Source organism: Ambystoma mexicanum, chromosome 3q (assembly GCF_040938575.1).
Source record: "Ambystoma mexicanum isolate Mex_15411 chromosome 3q, UKY_AmexF1_1, whole genome shotgun sequence".
Lineage (NCBI taxonomy): Eukaryota > Metazoa > Chordata > Amphibia > Caudata > Ambystomatidae > Ambystoma > Ambystoma mexicanum.
In genome coordinates, this window is record NC_090926.1 from 712,640,573 (window position 1) to 712,657,018 (window position 16,446).

The following is a 16,446-nucleotide window of genomic DNA, read 5'->3' on the forward strand; positions in this document are numbered from 1 at the left end:
TGCTTTCTTTAAATTGTCTGGAAAAATTCACAGCATAATCATGTACATCAGAGAACGAAAAACGAATTCTAGGAGGGGGCCCTACAAGATGGAAGCCTACGAAGAGCAAGAGATCAGAGAGATTGCCTTTGATGAGTAGCTATAATGATGTTAACCTGGTATTTAACCCACAACAACAGGAGAAGAAATAAACTGTTGATGTTAGGGGAACAGAATGGTCCTGGAGGATCAGACTTGACCAAGTCACCTAAGGGCCAAGGCCCAAGGAATCAGACATTAGTGTATACCTCTGGAACAAAGACCCCAAGAACCAAAATAGATATGATGTTTTCTTTTGTTTGTGTCCTGTTTTTCAGGCACCAGACCCAAAAGAACTGGGAAAAATCCATTCATTGTGTCGAAGAGAAACTATCTTGACATAAACTGTGAGCGGCTGTGTTTTGTCGAGCCTTTAACTTCACACCTTGGATGAACTTTATCCCAGGGGGACAACCCTAAACGTTACTGACTTTGAGCTTTGTGAATTTCCACTCCCCTATCTGTTCTCTTGCCCTCACTCTGATCTTGGAGACGTGTGCCATCTAGGTCTGCCCTTTTACTCCTACCCTAGTGTACAGCACAATTAACCTTTGTATTCATGCATCGTCGTCTTATGAGTCCCCTGGCAATCTTCTCTGCGTAACAAACCCTTTTAGAAGGACGAAGCCAGCAAACCCATGCTTGCAAGGAGAGAATGATGCAAACAGATTTTCAAATACAAGACTAAATCTAAATCCTTGAGATGCTTTGACAGAGACTCAAAAGGCACAATCAACTCCTGGAGACGATGACTTAAACCTCTGTGCTGCATTGGATCCACTGTGATTGCTTAATCCTCCAACAAGCTGATGGCACCTGCGCAGACGTTCACTCCTCCTACAGTTGATGATTTACTCGAGTACCGTTTGAATCCAGTTCTGGAAAACATTAGTAGTGCAGGCTGAATTTCCTTAGTTCCCAGTAGATCAGTAGGCGGCTTCTTGAAAGACTTTGTTTCTGCTGTATGGTATACAGCATGAAAGCATCAGTAAGGCTGAAGAAATCCTATTGCTATCCGAGGCCTTTCAATAAAACAGCGCAGTGCAGTGTGGGAAAAGTCATGCTTGTGTGCACAATAGTCTACAACGCAGCTTCACAGATGTTCAAAACTGCACATTCTGGTTCCAAATCTTTGAACCGATCAGCATCATGTATGGTGGTGGAGGTAGTATTGACAAAAGAGTGCACATGCCTATTGGAGGTCATCAAGTAGACAGGCACGAGGCACCTTGACAAATATCATGCTGAAAAGTTCTGATTCTGGTTGCAGGCCACATATTAGACCAGAATATGCATTGTGGTGAGTCTAAATCTGAAAGTGCAGGCTCTGTTTCCAGGTCTTGTATTGCACTGGCACACGACACTACGAAGACTGTAGTATTTAAAAGTATGGATTTTGGTTAAAGCACATCTGCATAGTGTATTCTGACGTGGGGATTAATGATTTTATTTTGCGTTTGCCAAATGACAAAGAATCTTGGAAAAATACCTTGATTTGCCTCGACAGAATTGGAACAATATTACACTCAATGTTCACCACATGCACAATTCCTGAAAGCCATGCCTAATGGACATGTCCTGGAAGTCACTACACTTCACTCACCAGGCATCTCCTGCATGACAGCCTGACCCCATTTATTTATTTATTTATTTATTGGTCACTTGTTAGGTGCTTATACAATTAGCTAAATTGTTTCAAAGCGCATACAGGGCAAAACAGGGTGGGGACAGGGAACAATGAATTACAGAAAAGGACAAATAATTGCATTAATAGTAAACAAATAATTAGAATAAAGGGAAGGGGGGACAAACCTACTGTATCTTCTGAACACTCACAAGGTGCAAGAGCAGAGGGGAGATGGGTGAGGGATAAGGTGCTATGATGCTCATGGAGATGTGCTCAGGGTAAGTGCTAAGAGGAGAAGAATGTAAGTGCAATGACCGATGATTGGGTGACCCAAGTAAGTGCAGTAGAAAGACTGTGGCTGGGATGAGAGATTTGGGGAGTTCATGGCCCCGTGGACACATAAGGCCTCTGCTCATCAGTCACGCTGCTGTAAGATTAGCAGGGAAGAGAGGAGGAGAAGGATGAGGTAAATACGAAGGTCTTGAGGCTTTCTCTGAACTTAAGGAGGTCTTGCTCAAGATGCAGAGGGAAAGGGAGGCTGTTCCACAGGAGGAAACAGCCGAGGAAAGTGATCACCCACTGGCTCTCTTTTTAGCAAAGCCCATAACACGCAGAAAGTTGGTCCCAGAGGAACAGAGGATTCTAGAAGGAGAGTATTTGGTCAGGAAGCATTGAAGATAGAGTGGTCACTGGCCTCAGATAGCCTTGTGTATGATACAGAGGGATTTGAATTTTATCTGTGATACAACCGGGAGCCAGTGAAGGCTTTGTAGGGCAGGAGAGATTGGGCTTGAGGCCAAGGATAAGTCTTGCTGCCCTATTCTGGGTTGCTGGAGGGGTCACAAGGTTGAGGAAGGAAGATTAAGGAGGAGACTATTGCAGTAGTCTAGCCTGGAGAGAACCAGAGCACGGGTAACATTGAGTCTCTGGGGGAAGGTGAGGAATGGTAAAATCCCTTTGAGAAGGAAGAGCTGAAAGTGGTACTTCTTGACAATGTCCTGAATATGAGCGATAAAGGAAAGGGAGGAGTCGAAGATGGCTCAGAGATTCCTTGCCACAGTGGAGGGGGTGAGCGGGTGCCCATGGATGAAGGATAGAGTGCATGTAAGAAGTATAGTGCAGGGGACCCAATAGGGAGAATCTCTGGTTTTGCTGGCATTGAAGCAGAGGACATTGGCAGTGCATGAGGCCTGGATGGGAGAGAGGCAGTCAGGGATGAAGTAGGGTGCAAGGGTGTCAGTGGGAAGTTTGAATAACACACTGGCATAACACACTTGGCTCAGGGCGGGAGAATGGTGAAATGCAGATGAAACAGTGAACTATTCAGCCCTCTCAGTCTTACCCATAAACCCACCCATCCATACTCTCACTGGTTGAGGATGAGGAAGTAGGCATAGGGGTATAGACGGATGTTTGGGAAGAGATGACACATTCAGAGATGGCAGGGGAAGATTGCCAGCCACTGAGGAAATGGATGGTTGGCTAACTTCTTTCCACCTTGCCACTTGTGCCACTTCACTGGTTGTTCAGAAATGTCCCTTCACTGAAAAACTGGTGCACCTTTTGCACGACTAGTTTCTGTATGCCAGAACCCTGTTGTGGTGTTCTCTGCTTTTTCAATACTGAAGCTCAGCCGCACCTTAAAATAACATAGGTTGCGAGGTACATGTTAAGATAAATGACAATGTATAGCAACACGAAACAATCGCCACTCGCGGTTTGACAAGAGACGGGAACTCACATGGGTCAGTTTACTACACAACTCTACAACATGAGCCCTCGTTAACCCCAGTCCCTACCTCCAAATTCTGACGGGCCTCCCTTAGCACGTTACACTACACACACAGACAACATCGCATGTGGCAACTTTAGACCCCCCAGCGTGACACTAACCTATTGCAAAGCTCCCACCTTAAGGTTCATCACACCACAAACCTGAATCAGAGGCCAACATACTGTACTGTGTAAAATCACGACATCTGCCCTCTGGATAGAGCAACCACCCAAGTGTCATCATCACAAATATCATAGAATCAGGCTGGAACTCAGAACTTGTGTACTTCTGGCATGCACTCCTCAACACCACAGGGTACTTACCTTCCCCTATATGATACAATTACGCAAAACCTCCCCCTTTTCTTAGAGTTACACACAAATGGGCAACCAAAATGGCGGGGGCAGGGGGAGAGCGGAGGCTATACATCAACAATTTCATTTTATTACATGAGTCAGAATAAAATGCAGAAGCAATTTTCCATATCTGGGTACATAATTAATTTTTTTTTGTTTTTTTTGTCGGTCTCTGTTTCTTTAGGGGAAGGCTGTGAAGTGAAAATCAACCAATCGCCCACCTTCATTTTCGTCAGTGAAGGTGCTTCGATCACGATAACCTGCGTGACCACTGTGGCTGGGAAGCAGTCCGGGATGAATGTGAAACGGCGCCACAGGGAGCTGATGTACTTTAACCAAAAGTCTCAATTGTTCAGCAGGGATGGAAATGAATTTTCTGATCGGGCTGATGTCTCCGGAACATCAGCAAACTTGACAATAACACTGCACAATCTGCGGAAAGACGACTCTGATTTCTACCTGTGCGACTGCGTGGTGGGAGAATACATACCCACCGACCATGTCTGTGGAGGAGGGACGGTGCTGATTGTAACAGGTAACAGAGTGATTGTATTGACTCTTTAAAAAACATAATACATTGAATTTGTCCTACTGACCGCTCAAGCTGGTGCTTCGTGGAAAGCCGTATAAATCAGGGATGCGTTAGCTACTATCATTATTTAATATTGCGATCCTATCCCTCTCCTTAGATATTGCAGGTGTTCGTATGTGTGCAGTCCTCAGCCCTTCACACTCTGAGGGTGGGTGCTACTTCAAAATGTTTAAAACAACACGAGGGCAGAACACATCTGCTTATAGTTATTCCTCTACAGCACAGAGATGTTCCCCGTCTCCAAGAGAGACAAGGTAGTTGGAAAAGACAGAAAGGAAAGAGCGATTTTCTTGCTAATACTGCCTAATACGTGCCTAATATCAGATTGCACGTGCGTTTACTGCTTATCTACTAGGGACAGTATAAGGAAATAAAGTGATGTTTTTAACAATTATTAACTCCTTCAACCTTTGCAATCCCTTGACCACACTCTTCCATGTGCATTAATGCATGGATAGGCAAAAAAGTGTTAAAAAAAGAACACCTAAGGCATATGATCAGTAGTCTATTGTGGGTACATAGTGATTTAATAGCCCGTAGTTTATTTGAATAACCCTAGGAGTACTTGGGTTAAAAAACACAAGAAGAAGAACCTAATCACAAAGGTGTGTCTAAAGAAAGGCAAACACCTATTGGGAAAAGGCAGAAGACAAACAACACGTCCTCACTCACTGTTGTTTAGTAATTCTTCTAAACAGGGAGTGTGGAAGGGTAAAAGGTTGCTCAACAAATAGATAGGCAAGCTTTGGCCTCCTGGATCTAGCAACAACCGTCTGTCTACCTGTTTCAGTGGAACTGATGTTGATAAAGCCACTTTCATCAGGACAATCTTCACTAGGATTCTGGTACAATCTACACACAGTGACCAGAAATCTTGAGTATAATGTACTTTACCACTCTTCAAATGCCATGGACTGGGGAAGCTCAAGAAGGAATCTGGAAACAAGGAACATAATCCAGGGTCACTTCACTGCTGCAGTTCCAAAGTTATTGGCTAAAGAATATGCAAATTATTACATGCAATTCTTGCAAGTACGGTATCGTGGCAGATCTTATAGCTGTCATCTCTTAAAGTATCTACTCTAGTGAGTAGCAGTAAAGGATTAAAGGATTAGGGCACAAACCTTGAGGTGGCTCCAGGTGAGATTCGTATTATGTAAGTAAATTATTTACGGAAGCATTCCCATGTCCTATGGAGTCGGTATCTTCATATGGTGACGCTCTACATGGGGGGGCAGAAAGGAGGTGTCCTGTCAATTGCATCCTTATGGTTTAACGCAGTTTTGTAAGATACGTTTATGGTATCTCAAAGGCTCATAATCATGTCCGTTTTGTTATGCGGAACAAGCATATATATCCATGTTGTATCAGAACCGTTGTTCATCTATAATACGGATATCTACCTTCTGTTGAACATTGACATCATGTCATAGGTAGATTAGTGTAAGGTGTCCTGTTTTTTGAGCATACAACGTTCGGACAAAACAAACATACTGAGTGTTGCACAAAGTGAATCCGATGCCCGTGGCCCTGTTGTTCAGGCCAGCTTTTTTACTGCGGCATAGAGACGGATTGTCAAGGACATCAAAAAGTACTTGTTGAATCAGGTGCCCATCATACAGAACGCTGGTCCGAGTAGTTGCACGGTTTCGTGATCGTCGCTGGCAGTGTCTGATTTGATTACTTGGTTGTCATAGTGATTAGAACACGTGACTGTGTCACGTGTGGCCAGAAAATGCTGGTTCTCAATGGAGATTGTCGTACTTGAAAGAAACAATTCAATCACATGTGAAGGGAATCACCTGCAGATGCAGTTTAGCGCACTGTGACTCTTTGTCATACCCGGAAGTCAGGCAGATCTTGGTGCCAGACACTTTTAATATCAGCTAATGGACGCATCTCATATATTCGGTATTGATTAGGGACAAGGTGCTAGGGAGAGCTATTAAACCACAGGGATGTAGCTCTCTTTTTATTTCTTTGTATCTTTTTGTTAAACACCCAGTTGGGTTGGGCTAATGCTCTAGGCATGATTATTGAAAAGTCTGAATGGGTAAATAGGTGATTAGATGTTAAAACCCAGGGTGGACAGTATAGATATTATAAATATGCCCTTCCCAAAGGTTTCATTACATACTAGGTCATTATGCGGGTGTTACTGTTGTAGGCATTGATCTGTCTGTTTTGTCTAATTTAACACTGATAAGGACTGCCAGGGTATAGTATCATTAAGTCCGTTCTGGTTTGTTCTTAAACGGAATATCCAGTTTTGCTCACGTTTGAGGAGCATGTTGACAATATTTCCCCCTTCGTCTAAGGCACTTGACCCTTTCAATGATGTTCCATTCTATGTCTTGAGCCTAATGTCTCATCTGTTGAAAATGTCCAACCGGGGGGGCATTTTCCCGGTTAGTCCTGATACAAGACATATGTTCCTGTATTCTTTTTTTGACAGGTCTACTTGTCATACCAATATACAGGAGTTGGCAAGGACATTTAATCATATAAATGACATTGGAGGTGTTGCAATTAGTTAATGAGTTTTGTCTCCACAGGATTTTTTGGCCCAGTTGTAATGTTTTGGTACATTTTGTAAAGGTGCAAACATTGCACTGATTGCACAGGGAGTGTCCCAATGGTGCTGCGGTATCCCAGAGAGTGGGTTGCTGTGTATTGCTCTCAGGTGGTTGGTAAGAATGTATCAATGCATCTCAAAGATTATTTCTCTTTTTTATGTCGAATCTCGGTGCGGGCAGATTTACTGAGCCCACATTTAGTATTGGCCAAAGTTTGATGACTTCTTTTTTGATACAATTGATTTTGTTTGCATAACTGAATACTGCTTTGATTGTTTGTGGGACCTCCGGGCGGGTCCGCTGTTGCAGGGTTATGTCGCGTGGGATGTTCCTGGCCCGTTTTCTCGCTTGGTTAATTGTCTTTTTTGGGTAACCTCTTTCCAGGAGCCAGTTCGTCAGGACATGAGATTGAGTATCATACTCTTGAAGGCTAGAACAGTTCCTTCTATACCGCAAAAACTGGCAAAAACAGCAGATTATCAGGCAGGCCTTTGGGATGAAACTAGAGTATTCCAAAAGCGAGTTGCAGTCTGTAGGTTTTCTAAAGACCGAAGTACTCAATCTGCCATGTTCTGCTCATATCTTGACATCAAGGAACTGTATCACATCTTTTGTGATCCTGTGTGTACATTTCAAGTATCTGTTCCTAGAGTTGAGCCAGATCACGTATTCACCAAAGGAAGTTTCATCACTGGTGAAAATGGCTAGAACGTCATCTATATACCGGGTCCACAAAGTGACCTGGGATCAAAAAGGATTAGTATCTAGATAGATGTGTTTTTCCTCAAAGTGTGCAAAAAAGAGATTAGCCAATGAGGGGCAAAGGTGGCTCCCATTGTGGTGCCTGAGCATTGCTGGAAAAAACGGTCCTTATACAGAAAGACATTTTTTGTAAGGGCTATTTCTGCTAGTTGTAGAATAAACTATATTGGCATCTCAATGGGAGGATTTATCTCCTGAAGGACTTTTTCTACAATGTGTAATGTCTCTGTCTGGTGTATATTGGTATACAGAGCTTCTATATCTAAAGTGACAAGAAACTGGGTATCTGGGTTAAATGATAAATCATTTAGCATATTCAAGATGTTGGGGTGTCTTTTAAGTAATACTGCATTTTGTGAATTTCTGTTCTCAAAATAAAATCTACAAATTCTGAAAGGGGCTCTAAGATGGATTGGATTCCGGCCACTATAGGTCGTCCCAGAAGAGGAAGAATCCCCTTATGTACTTTGGGCAAGGCGTAAAACGCTGGTATTTGGGGAAATTTGGGGCATAGAAAAGTGGCTTCTTTTCCACTGATATGGCCTTCACATGCAACTTCTTCAACTAGGCCTGTAATGAGAGTGTGGAGGGTTTCCGTCGGGTCATGGGGGAGAATTTGATAGTGTTCTCTGCTGTTAAGTATGGATGCCACCATTAGGTCATAATCCCTGATTTTCATTACAACGATCGCTCCTCCTTTGTCTGCTTGTTTGATTATCACTTTGCTGTTGTTACTTAGATTCCGTAAGGCGGTGCGCTCTTCTTTAGAGATGTTCTGAAAGCCAAATTTGTCTTCTTTTTCAACTTGTTCCAATTTCTCGAGGATGGCCTTTTCAAAGGTGATGGATTCTGCTGAAATGGTTTGGGGATAGAATGTGGATTTGGGAGAAGACCAGTGGTGCCTTTTTCCTTGTCTCTATCCAGATTGGTGTCTTGTTCGCAAAAGAATTGGCTGAGTCAGATTTTCCTCATAAGTTTTGAAAAGTCAATCCTTGTCTGGAAGGCATCATAGTGCGTTGTAGGCACAAAGCTAAGTCCTTTTTTGAGGACTTTCACCTCAGAGTTTGACGGAGGGTGTCTAGATAAATTCATTACTAATAATTATGTTGTTGCAGTAACCCTTTCCCCCTGCTTCTCGTGATCCTGGGGTAGCCTTGATCGTGTCCTCTCCCGCAACTTCCTCCTCTTTGCCTTGATATAAAAAAGGGCTCCTTGGGGCATTATGTCCTCTCTGATTGGAATTGTCTTGAAATTGGACCCTCCTCTCTCCTGATTGGTCTTGATTACGAGAACTATTCCTCTCAATACCCCTTGTGGTACCCAGTCTACTGTCATCGTCAGAGCTCCCACTGGAGAAACACCTCGCTGCTGGGGTATATTGTCTTTGGTTTTGCCTCAGTTGTCTCCATCTGCTATTTTGATTGAATGTTTGCTGTGGCTACTTCAAAATGAACAGGGAAGACAAGGTTTGGCGACAGACCTGTATGAATGAATGAATTCATGAATTAATTAGTTCAGTCAAATAAACATACATTTTCAGAGGGTAATGAGTAGAGAAAGTTATTGCAAAACTTGACCTGGAGGAAGATTAGCTTTTAGGTCACTATGGAGGAAAGATAAGGCAGTGCTTGGTGGCAAATATACTATTCTAATAATCTGAGGGATCTGTAAGCTTGGAAAATGGATCTGTTTGGAAGAGAGTGGATTTCATTTTTTAGTTAGCTGAGGGCGGACCTATGGCATCTCGATGAATTTCAGTTTAGCACAGGCCTCCACTGGAAACCAGTGCAATGCCCTTCTGGCAGTGGTGATTGGTATGGCAGCAAGTTGTGCCATTCAAAGTTAAGCCAGCTCTTTATTTCCTATTTACAAGTATTATCTATTGATGTAGTAAAGTCTCAGATTGATTGTGAACCATATAAGAATGACCCCCAAACTCTGCAGATATCCAGTCAGACTCATGTCTCAGCCGAGAAAGCAGACAAATGTGATTGTCCTGAGTGGATCAGCTGATAATGCTTGCTCAAATAATAGCCCTAAGGCATTTGACCTTAGTCTGATCATTAGAAAAGTGTAAGGGTCCATTTCAGAGGCCATGTACAATTAGACAAGTTTTGTTTGATGTAGGAACAACAGATTTCCTAAAAGCACCATATACTGTGATAGAAAGAATGTGCTGCACTGGCATCAAAGCCTCAGCTTTTGCAGTGCCCGGCAAATGCAGAATACTTTTACACAAGCAACATCTTTTGGCTCTGGCAACGCTTGTTTTTAACAGGATTTCAGTGAAGGACCAACATAGTGCTTCTATTCTGTTCTATTCTATTCTAAAGTATTTTTGTATAGAAACCACATGCCTGCAGGCCTCAGGGCGCTCACTTGACCAAAACAACAGAAAACAAAAAGCAGTGTGAGGGAATGTAGACGTATGAGAAAGAGGAATGAGAAAGAGGGACATTGAGGGAAATGCTTATAAATGGAGTGGCTGAAGGCAGACCTGGTTAAGACATTTTTATTACACCAGTAGTGGGTTTACAGATTATGCCATTAACTCTCAAAAGACTGCTTTGCTTTGAAAAAACACTGGCAGAAACTTTGAGTGCAAAGTTTGATGGTAACATTTGATTTAGGCAAGCTCAATGAGTTCTCATGAGTATGTGTTTTGTGTGGGCAGGGAAGGAACTGGGTGGGAATGGTTATAGGGATCGGCGTGGCCATGGGCAGTCAATGGGTGGGAGAATAACCCAACTACACCTACAAGCTGTGGGTCCCTCCTCATATGCCATTTCTCCCTATTAGTACTTTAATGCAATAGTTTCAGCAAAGAGGTGGCGGTAAGTGCTACCCAAACTAAATCGTTGATAGAATATGCCGACACCTTTTACGGAGCCATTAACCCCTTACTGCCTGGGTCATAATGAGGCCATATCTCCATCAGGAGGTCCAGTGTCCCTGATCTTGATCTGCGAACCGTCAGTTTACGGTTGTTACCATGACTCCCTTCCTTCTACTGATGTCAATCTTGAATAGCCATTGTGAGAGGGATAAAACCAGCCAAGTCATGTCGCTGGACACATCACGCCAGATACGATATGCAACATATCAGTTTGTCAGTAGTACTAGAAACAACGTAGATGTCCAAATATGTTTAATCCAAATATTTGTGCTTTAATAACGACTTATCCATCCAATGAAGCATTCCTTTGGGGAAGGGCGACGTGACTATAATTTGGTGAAAATCGAATTTGAAGGATTTTGGTTTAAAAATTCTTTATTAGCGAATTCAAAACACCTCTTTTTACCTTAAAAGTTCACACTGGGGAAAAGGCTAAAATAAATTGATTCACTACAAAAACAAAACAAATTATCAAGGAAGATAATCAATTTCACAGTTGAAAACATATTTCCTTTAAAACAAATTGATGCTTAATTTACTAAACTTAATCCATTGCAAAGTTCTATGGCATTCTCTGTGTGTTCCCTCAGATTTTTCTATGAACATGATTCGGAGGGAGAGATAAGCAACAACAAAACACAAATCATTTTCGCAACCCTAACTACCTCAAACTACAGGCAAAAATCTAGACACCTTTTTTCTTGGTATTGATATTTATAAATTTGACCAATAATAGTTTTTTTTTTTTTTTTTCTTGAAAGTAAGAGCATGATATTACCCAACCAACTTGCCATTTATGTGAAAAGTGTGTCTTATGTCAGGCTGGTGAATCCCCTACAGCACAATAGCGCGTGACGAAGCGCCAATAGAGCTGGCAGGCCAGAATTGTGCCCCAGCTTCTGTGAAAGATTCATTATTTAGGAATTCTTTCAGCGGGCCAATCAAAACAGCTGAGCTTCAGCGTGCCAGTGAGACCCTTGTCTTCCTGTCCTGATGAAAGGTCAAGCTCACTTCCCGAGGCTCTGTGGGTTGTGCTTGGCTGTTATAGGGAGAAACAAGTCTGGCCTACTTGAGCTGTGACTAGGAGAGTGTGTGCTGTAACCACTGACAGCATTTCCTATAGGTCTATTGACATTTTGTTGCGTTTTTGTGTGATTTTTTGTGTATTGTACTTCTTTTGTTAGGTTTTTAAAATTTGACTCCCTTTGGGAACAATTTCCCTTTGCCCCTTGCAGATCACATACAAAAATCTCTCTCACTTACCGTCCCTCTACCTCCCCCATAAAAACGAAAAAAAGAATAGAAAAAATCCCTTTGTGAATACACATTGTACATCCCTTTGTGCCTGTTAGTATTTTAAAGCTTTTTTCTTACAACAGCCAAAATGAAGAAAAATAGAAACTCACTGTGCAACCCATGGCGGATATTCACTTCCTCACTGCCTGCTCAAAACCCAGAATCTAACGTCAAACATAATCAGGAGCTCGAACCCACTGAGGACTACGCATAACATGGTGTATGATGAGCAGACTGGAAGGAACGCATCACAGAAAATAAGTAATCATCTCATGCACCATCTGTACTCTAAGAGTACCAGTCTGAGGAAGGAGTTAAATAATCTCACAGCAACACCATGAGAACAAATAAATGGCCTGGCACCTCAACTTGACTATGTACTCAAAAAGAACTATACAAAAAAAAAAAAACATTCTTTCTTCGTTCAGAATAAGAGGAAACTCCATGACTTACAAGAAATGACGCATGATACTTTCGCTCATGGTACTTTCCGGGGACAGGAAATGGTCACGGCATGCCTTCAAACAGTGACCCAAAAACCGAAAAGAATCAAAACTGAGAATCAAATGGCGTATATCACTACCAGGCAATATCCGTAATTAATCTTTTAGAGTATGGACTTACTTATGCTAAACAATCTGTACTCTCCAATATACTAAAGCAAAACAAAAAGTGGATGGCTAAAAGATTGTGAATTCATCTTAACCTCTGGCATTGCTCTGGGTAACCCTCCAGACCATTGTTCTTCACCTGCCAAGCCAACACAAAAGGGGAATAACCGTATACAAATCAGGCTTAGTCCCACCACAAAAGCGGCAGTCCAGCCTGAACTGCTAGGTCATATCCATTCTGCACGAGACCCCAAGCATCCCCAGACATGTTTCAGCCTCACTGAACATCATCAGTGAGGAGAAGCTTGGGTCTCTAGGCCCAGTATGCACAGAACTCACGTCTGGGCATACCCGTCCCACTCAGGGTCACTAAAACATAACAACAGAGGTGATGGCTGGAAGGGTTTGAATAAATCTTAACCTCTGTGATTGCTCTGGGCAACCCTCCAGACCATCAAGCATTGCCTGCCAAACCATTACAAAAGGAGAAAGACCATATGCAAATCAGGTTTGGTCCCACTCCAAAAGGGGCAGTCCAGGCCAAACTGCTTGGTCACATAGCTTCTGCATGAGACCACACACATCCCCTGACATGTTTTGGACTCATTTGCATATGGCCTTTTCCTTTTGTCCCATGTCAGTTATTGAAGGCCCATTAATACCATCAATCATGTTCTTGACATTCCCTGTGTAGTTAGCAACATTTGAGCCTATTGATGTTCCTCCTGATGCCTGCATTATTTCTTGAATTAAAAGCTCAAGTGACGCAGCAAAGTATCCTTGCACATTTATCTTTGTGTTGTTTGCTATGATTCATCCTCCACTCTTGTTCCTAAAAAGGTGAACTTTTACCTTGAAATATGAGTCCATAAAGGAATTAAGCCAGTAATCAATGTTCATTGTAAATCCAACCACCCATGTATCACCATGTCATGATATGAACAGATCCCTTACCAGCTTTGTCAAATCCACATCACCCGCCCAGGCACAAGCCCTACCATGTTGAACATACTCAGATCAAGCAGGTACACCCGAGGGAGAATCTCACTGAGCGACACAATGTGGTTGCTAACTTGCTTTTTGGCCTTTTTGAGAGGTCATAGTGCAGAGCAGACAGACAGCAGCTGCCACTAACACAGTCTCAAAAATGTCTAGGGCTCTGTTTTCAGTGTTGCACTAATCTGTGAGGACAATGCACTAATTACATAGACAGTGCACTGATCACATAGACTGTCCAACAAGTGCAAAGCAGATTTCCAACAGGTGGCCGCAGAGGCCTTCAGATTGTTGACAGCAATTTTGTGTTAGCTGGTCGAGGAATGGAAGGCCTAAAGTTTGATGATGCCTATGGAGTGAAAGATGTGGCCACAGTTCACATGTCCTTGGTGAAGTGGAATTGTGGCTCACAATCTGCTAAATTACCCACTCCAATGTAGCCATAATCTCATTGTACTTCTCAAGGGTAAACAGATTTCCCATGCAGACCCAGAATCTAGGGTTTTCTTCAAAGTGTATGGCACACAGTATATTGCCAACATTGTAGCCACGTTAGCATTGACTGGGTGGTGTTTGTAATGCGACTTGTGATATTTGTTTTCGTGCTCAAATTCTCACACACTACCCTGACACAATAGGGGATCAGTGCTATGCATTATTCAGGTATTGTGGTCACTGTATGGTGACTCAAACCATGATCTAGTTGTAGTGTTTTCAGGGGCAATTGTGCAAACTGTTGGTGGTATGTTACTTGTCTGATGGAATGAGGGGGGTTCCCGTCAGTAATTGTGCTTGTTTCAATGCCTGTGTATGATGCCACCGTATATGGGACATCATATATGTGGTTACTAAGTTGATTCATGCCTGCTCTTGACATGGTTTTTTCTAGAAAAGTATAAAAGTGGCCAGATTTGGTTGCTGTTGTTCTATGTCAAGAGCTGCTATACTTTTGGCTTTTGTTGTGGATTAGCAAAAAACAGGCAGTGCTCATCTGTGTACCCAGATACTAGTAGTGTTCCGGGTGCCATTTAATGATGTGATGTACTTTTTGCACATTCCTGGCCAAACACTGAGGGATTGTTTTCTTTGCCTTGATCATCGTCCATGCCTTTGTTATCAACAATTTGTGTGAATTGTCAGTGAAATGGGCAGTTGAGATAGAGGCCTGGCATGTTCAATATTCTCTCACTGTTAAACTAAACCAGGAGTTGTTCTTCCCTGATCCTCAGGCTTTGTGGATGTTCATTGCAATGATGCAGTACCCATGCATTTTCTTGTCATGGTGCATATTTCCCAGAGCGAATTGTGAAAGGCATTTGGAATGTGGGTTGGCAGATACATTGAATTGGCCAAATGCAATTCTGGCTTGTCCAGTGCACATCGCAAGTGTTTTTGCAGGAGAGAAAGAACATGAACACCATGACTTCCTCTTTTTCTGGGTCATTTGGGTGCAGACATATTGTCCCAAAGTCCCAAATATGTTGTTCGCACACTGACTAGTGTATCCTCCACCTTCCCGGATCTCTGAGGCATCCTAACATAAATTTCTTTTGAGCATGACTCTCTCACAAGCCATGCTCAGGGATTTTCTGCTCCTCCTGCTATTCCTACCAGGCATCAAGCAATGATGGCAAGTGAAAGACAGACAATAAATGGTAGATCATCCGCCTCTCCAAATCTCTGCCTCTTCCACCCCAAAAATCACACATGAATGAGTCTTGCAAAGGTTTCCCTCATGGATTCATTGCCTCTACTGGGAAGAAAAAAGCTGGAGACTGTTTTCTTTTTTTATGGCACCTGTGCAACTTACGATTTTGTACACAATGGATGTCTGGTTTACCATTATGCCACCAACATTTACTGCTACTTTCTTCAGATTCCTAGAGGTGTCACACAATATCAAGAGTCACTGCTGTGCATCGTACTGTTAACCATTTCAAATAACTGATTGAGTCAAACAGCACCATGTAAGCAACACCTACCCTACACTTAACTCTCTGAGTCTCCAGTGACTCACTAAATCTCTCTACCCTGCTCCCGACTTGACTTCTCAATCTCCACTTCAGCTTATTTCACCCTTCCCTAAACGTCCTAAGCCTGCCATCAGAAATTACTTCCTTCCTCTCCGAAAATTGCCTAAATCTGAAAATGAGCTCCAACCACATGTCTCCCCTCTTAAAAATGTTGAACAAAGTTCAACCTGGTTGAATCACATGGAATTGAGTATATTCAAGGTTCTATCTGTATAGTTTGCACAGACCTAAAGGCCAACTCAAACTGTTTTGTTTCCTTACATACTATCTTGTCTGATTTTAATTGTCTTGTTTTTCATCATTCAGATTGCATTATTAAGTCCGATTTTAATTGTGGAATATATCATTACGTTTGTTTATTACTGTATATATTTTATTGTGTTTCGACACATCTTTCTCAAGGCTGATATCACTACACAATAACAATGGTACCAATTCATGTTTGCAATGTCAAAATTGGAAAATAAAGTGTACATACCATGATCATGGTTATGGGCAGGAAACCAATACAATGAGGTAATAAAACAAACACAATAGGAAAGTAGTAATCAATAGCATTGTCAATCAATCACCCGAAACCAAATATTTAGCATGTCAGGTATCCATCTTTCTTAGTAGCCTCTTGATTTGATACTGCAATTACCAAGTGACACAAAATTACATGTAATTTGTAGTTTATGTAAGGACATGTATGGGATTATTGCCAGCTTATAATATACAGCATTTTGTTGCCAGCATATAATATATAGCATTTTTGCCAGCATACAATATACAGCATTTTTGCCACCATACAATATACAGTAGAGAAACACAGCCAGGCCCAGTTTAAAACTGCAGGCATTCAGAAAA

General features: G+C 42.2%; 1 protein-coding gene across 1 annotated transcript in view; it reads left to right on the plus strand.

Annotated features, from left to right (window-relative positions):
* CD7 (CD7 molecule) overlaps window positions 1–16,446 on the plus strand; it is a 125,784-nt gene that overhangs the window by 27,313 nt on the left and 82,025 nt on the right. Inside the window, exon 2 of the mRNA XM_069654623.1 lies at window positions 4,020–4,370. Within this exon, the coding sequence (XP_069510724.1) occupies window positions 4,020–4,370 (351 nt within the window). The remainder of the gene's footprint in view (window positions 1–4,019; window positions 4,371–16,446) is intronic.